The sequence below is a fragment of the Branchiostoma floridae genome, chromosome 2 (genome assembly GCF_000003815.2).
Source record: "Branchiostoma floridae strain S238N-H82 chromosome 2, Bfl_VNyyK, whole genome shotgun sequence".
Taxonomy (NCBI): domain Eukaryota; kingdom Metazoa; phylum Chordata; class Leptocardii; order Amphioxiformes; family Branchiostomatidae; genus Branchiostoma; species Branchiostoma floridae.
This window is the reverse complement of record NC_049980.1, coordinates 6699059-6704936: the sequence shown is the minus strand read 5'-3', so window position 1 is coordinate 6704936 and position 5878 is coordinate 6699059. Positions and strand designations below refer to the sequence as shown.

Below are 5878 nucleotides of genomic sequence, written 5' to 3'. Positions count from 1 at the left end.
ATTGTATACTTATTTTGGAGTAAAGCATGCAAAATTACATTTAAATTGATATCTAGAGTAAATTAGATTGTACAAATTTATCAGAAATAGATCTGATAAAGAAACAAATGAGCTGTCATACCGGCGTTTAGAATGGTCTCATCCTCATTTTTGGCGCGAAATTGTCGGCTTGGTTCAGGTTCAGGCATGTCCAGTCCAGTAGTGCCACCTAGCGATCAAATATATCTTTGCACGATATACGAAGACTGCTAAAAACTGCACAGGTATTTCATATCTGTATCATAAGATACTGTACAATCACAAATTTTCCTTTCCTTGTATACTGATGAATCATTTTGCCCCCTCTTTTGTTTTCTTAGGCTAATCAAAAAAGGTAGGCTTTGACACCTGTTCTGATAAACAATGATTGCTTTGTGATTTTGACTCGTTTAGATTTAAATTTATTGAAATTGCAATACATGGCTTATTATATCTATATCTATATCTATATCTATCTATCTATCTCTCTGAACCACTTACACCGCACCATCGCACGTGTGGGGTTCTTTAACGTGCCTGGGGTATGGCTCCATTTAAGGGTCCTATCCGAGGGACGGCCCTAGCCAAAGCTAGGTACTCATTTTAACCTGAGTAAAGTAATGAGAGTCGTGTAAAGTGCCTTTCTCAAGGGCATAAGATCAGTAACACGGCAGCCGGATTTGAACCAGAGACCTCTCCGTCCCGAGCTGAACACGCTGCCGTTGCGCTATGCGGTCCCACTGGGTATTTATCTTGGTCAGTTTTGTTCAATGTTGCAATGTAATTTTGCTTTTAGTCAGCGTGAAAAGTCAATGCATTGTATACATTGCATGAAATGTTGCGACTATGTTGATTTTAATTCAAGTTCGAAAAACACAGTTTCTTCATGTTTGTGGACTGTCACAGGTAAGCCAGGTGTCACTGTGTAGCGGCTGGCTAGTTTACCTTTGTCCCAGGAGTGACATATATCCGTTGTTTTAAATGCAGGGTACTTAGGGATATCAATAATGTACGGTGGTTTCAAATTGCAACAGTAGCAAAATTTGGCAGTTAGAAAACATCAACTTGATATTCCAAAATATTATTTTTAAAAACAATGGATATTATAGTTACCCTTCGTAAAAAGTTGAACTAGCACAGAAGTTGGCTTAAAAAAAAAAACACCCTGACAGATGCCCTCTTATCTGGAAAAATGAGGAAATGATTGACAAATGTCATACATCAGTCACAGACTTCAATATATTTCTACTTTTTTTATAACCACCATAGACAAAAAAATGATGAACAGTGGATCCCATTATCAATTGAAGCATGATAATTGCCAGGGATTCATACAGTGTACATAGCAGTTACACTATATTGTTTTCAAATATTCGAGGTTAAAACAATAAATGATTACCAGTATGATTTGATTTTACCTTAAGTACTTCTTTCTATAGCTAGTTACAGGGCATTCACCATTGCAAGGAGTGATTAATAAGTTGGCCTCACCTTGAAATATAGTTTACAACTCAAATTTTGATCATCATAATTAGCAATATCATACTATTTAGTCTTTTATCAATGTCCACCAAATTATTGTGATCATTCATATACTTCCAGTTGATGTCTTTTTGAAAAGCAGTAGGTAAGTGAAAAAACAAACTAAGGTATTCTATGAAGAGAGCTGTGTGGGTCATGTTCCATGAAATCTAAGAAGACGTTTGATGAGGAATCCCTAAGGCTTTGTAATTCAACAAGAAAGAAGTGGGTATCTGACTTTCTATCAGCAGAGCAATTGCACGTTTATCTGCACATATCAGATACAGCTCAATTGTCCATGTTTTTCCCTTCTCTTTCACCTACTGTTACTGGGTGTCGCCTGCAAAGCAATATTCAGAATGATTTCAATTACTATACTAGGCACTCACAAATGGCTTTAAACATTACAATTATGCCCGATAGTTTGAGTTGTTTGCCTTATTTCCGGGTGAGGCCGCAGACTTATTATCACAACTCTTACATCATCAATCAAAGTAAAGAGACAAACAATGTTAAATCATATGTGTGTGTCATGTACATGTAATATGGTGTTTTCTGACTTTCCTTCCATGCTGATAAATTCTATAGTGGTCTGAGATTCTTTCTCTTAAATGTACTTGTAATTCTTTAAAATACACTAGTATAGAAGAAACTAGAAGTGATGTATAGGCCTCTCTGGAGTAAGTTACAGTCTTGACAGTAAATGCATGGCTTTACAATCTTTATAATATCATCTTCTTATGCAGCTGCCTATTGTATGGGATTAATAATAATAATAACAAGACTGGGACAATTGTGTAATTAGCATGCAGATACATGTATGCTATGTGTAAAAGACGGTTGTATATATGAGTGTACATCGAGTGACTTTTTCTTCTTGGTACAACAAAAACAAATTGTTTGAAAAGTTGAATTCCGTGGATGTTTGCGTTACCATACGAATAGAAAGGATGCTACTGGTTATGTAGTATGTTGTTAAGGAATACTGCTATACAGGTTGTACAATGTACTTTTGGGTTCAATTATTGTGTTTTTTACGGATGTGTGTGTCCTATAGTCACTACTATAGAGTTGTCAAACATGAAGTCAAGTACTTAGTAGGTACTCTACATCAGGGAATACAAGTCACAATGTGGAACTGTCACCATACATGCTATAATGTGATCTCCAATTAAAGTAGTCTTAAGCAGCTATTGGGAGGAAAGATCATTCACGTCTCCTGGCTGCTCCAATCTGTTTCAGCCCTCTCATCAGTTAACAAGATCATCATCTTTCCTCCCATAATCTGCTTGGAAACTACCAACACCAGTAGTAGACAAGACATTTCTATGGAACTTCTATTGGTACTCCATTAATTACATTGTATGTGGGGTGTAACTAGGTTTTTCCTGTAACGTATATCCTCTCTTGTTCCAGGTATTTTACAGGGTAAAGGTATAGTGAGCTTTTGTACATGTTTAAATATTTCCCCATGTATACTACTCCATTAACATCATATTGTCATGATCTTTAATAGTACTTCATTACTTAGGTTCATCCCATATATTAACCGTACCTACACTACAGGGAGAGCACAAGTCTACTGACAAGAAGCACAATTATTATAATCAATTCTTTGAAAACTTTGGACAAAATCTCAGTTTTCAAATTGGTCTGATCAATAAACTAAATGCTCTATGAAGTACATATCACAACATATAAATTATCAAGAATACCGATAAAGGTTAGACATCTAGGAAACACAATATGCCAAACAATAGTAATATACAGTACATGTAACTGTTATTCAACTGGATATGATTTTGAAAATGGTCAACTGATGTTTCAGACAGTGTCTACAGTCTTTTGTCAGTCACACTGAGTAAGATTTGTTGATCAGCAGGTTTATAACAAAAAGCAATGACTTGATCTGTAAATAAGTTGACAAATTTTGACAATCAAGAAAGGCGGCCTTCAACTATCCAACTATCCAGTACTAGGGATATACATGTAACCCTACCTACCCTGTGAGACAACATTACTGTAGCTACTGTACTCAGACAACAGGAGCTAACTGGCATCATCCTTGTATAGACTTTGTCTTATTTTGGTTTCCTATTGGACTATCTAGTATACAGTATACTTTTTATGACGTCACCTTAGCCATGTTGGATCACAGCGTACGTCTGTAAACCACAGTGTCATGAAGATGTAGCCTGATTAAATCTCGCTTATAGATAGCAGCATGCCAAACATCTGCCGGCCTGCTAGAAGCTTGATAAAGAATAGCCCTATTAGTCAGGGGAACTGGGAGGGGCCAGTTACAGCCCTGGACAGCGGAGTTTGTGTTACACAGACTAACGAAGATGCTACGGTGACTGCTTAATTCAATTACCCGCCAACATGGTCGACTGAGGATTCAAATTATAATTAGTATGACGTCAATGAAAAGCATGTATTTGTCTTCAACTCATTTACATAACAAACCATATTTTTTTTGGCTATAAATCTGTAGATCAACACATTTTACTCACTGTCACTGATGAAACGTCTGACCGTTTCCAAAATCATAACTAAGTTGCTTGTGTCACTATTATTTGTCATATTATCAAGGACGGCCACAGATAAATCATGATATGATCTTATAAAACCGTCACCATAAGAACTACACAGTCAAGAAACATGAAACAGAAAAGACCATATGCAAACTACTATCCTTCTTTTACTGCTAACATCTCTTATATACCATAAAACCACCGGAGGGTGGAAAGCTTTAAAGTGTGGTGATGACATTTCCCCATGTACAGTTCCAACAAAGGCCTGAGATGAACCAGTGGTTTCAAAGCTCTTGGAGGATAAGAATTCAGACTGCTGGAAGTACTTTGTCCAGGAACTCTTTTACATCCTGCATTTCCTGTGGACAAGAAGGGAGATGGCATGTTAGTACAATGTAACATCAAACATGGTACATCATACATTTTGTACCTCTTCATCTCAGAGGTGCATTATACATATGGGGCTCAGGGCTCGAAATACCACCTGCATGTGCAGGTTAGTGCAGGTAAAATTGGAGCTGTGCAGGTATTTCTGATGTCTACCTGCACCTAACCTGCCCTGGTCCATGTTCTGGGTTTTATACATAAAATGTCCTATGATGTAGGTGTATGTGGATTGCTATCAGCTACATTGACTGTTACCACCTATGAAGGATACAAGAAAAGATAGCAATGGTTCCTTCCTCAACAATTTTAGCATGATCCATACTTCCTAAATTCAGAGTGGTGCAGGTAAAATTTGTCTGGTGCAGGTGATTTTAATGGTTACCCGCACCAATGCAGGTAAAAAGATAAAAGTATTTCGAGCCCTGGGACTATTTTGCTGAATCTGTGGTGCGTTGGCACTGTTATGCGGCAGAGATTAACAAATTCCATAGACAAAAAACAGAACTTTTTATGCTTTGTGTGTTCTGTTACCTTTTTAATAGCCATGTTTGTAATACATGTACTATGTTTTGCGTAACATTCCCATGATCAAGCCAAGGGTAAGACAAATTCAGTCTAGAACTCAGTGCTGCCACCAATGCTTTCTGATATACATGTACCCCTTAATTTCCTATTCCTAACAAAAAGTACATGTAGTTCCAAAGACAGCTGTTAGGGGGCCCACTCCTACACCTCTTACAGTCTGCCTAAAGAGCTATATATACATGTATCACTGAAAAACCACAAACAAAGCATATCCAGAATATGAGATATCAAAACCTAAAGTTAGTACTATATAGAAAGCTGCTACAGGGCCCAAAATCATTTCTTCCTTTTGCCAATGCCTAACAACATTCCAAATATCATCAATATCCATCAGCGTCCACTCAAGTTATGCTCAGTTCACAAACACACAGTCATACACATATACCAAAAGCATACACAAGCACCCCAAAACATAACCTTCTTGGCGAAGGTAAAAACCAAATAACACCTGCAATGCGTAAAATTATAAAATTTAATTTTAATTTTACTTGCCTTTGCACTGGAGCTGTGCATCATGCCAGGGTAGGTGTTGAAGGTGTAGTTGCTACACATCTTGGACAATACGGATTTGGTCATCTGGCCAAACTTGTACGGTACGACGGGGTCCATGTCCCCGTGGCATTGTAGGATGGGCGATTCGTTGTTCACCTTCATGGCCTAGTGGGGGGGTGGAGGTAAACATTGCAAACGTAGGGTTAGGTAAACCGTGAAAGTACATGTAATCTTGATTGAGTTTAACTCACTGGGGAGCTGCTCTTACCCAGTTCAGTTCATCATCCTCATATGAGGTGCCATACATGTCTGACCAAGCATTTCTATCTAGCATGCGCTAG

At 37.7% G+C, this 5878-nt stretch overlaps 1 protein-coding gene across 1 annotated transcript in view; it reads right to left on the bottom strand.

Moving 5' to 3' along the window:
* Nucleotides 1-4018: 4018 nt before the first annotated feature.
* LOC118410214 (acyl-protein thioesterase 2-like) overlaps nucleotides 4019-5878 on the bottom strand; it is a 20681-nt gene continuing 18821 nt past the window's right edge. The window contains exons 6-7 of the mRNA XM_035811776.1: nucleotides 5538-5702; nucleotides 4019-4432 (exon numbers count right to left, since the gene is read on the bottom strand). Coding sequence (XP_035667669.1) covers nucleotides 4382-4432; nucleotides 5538-5702 — 216 coding nt within the window. The 3' untranslated portion in view covers nucleotides 4019-4381. The remainder of the gene's footprint in view (nucleotides 4433-5537; nucleotides 5703-5878) is intronic.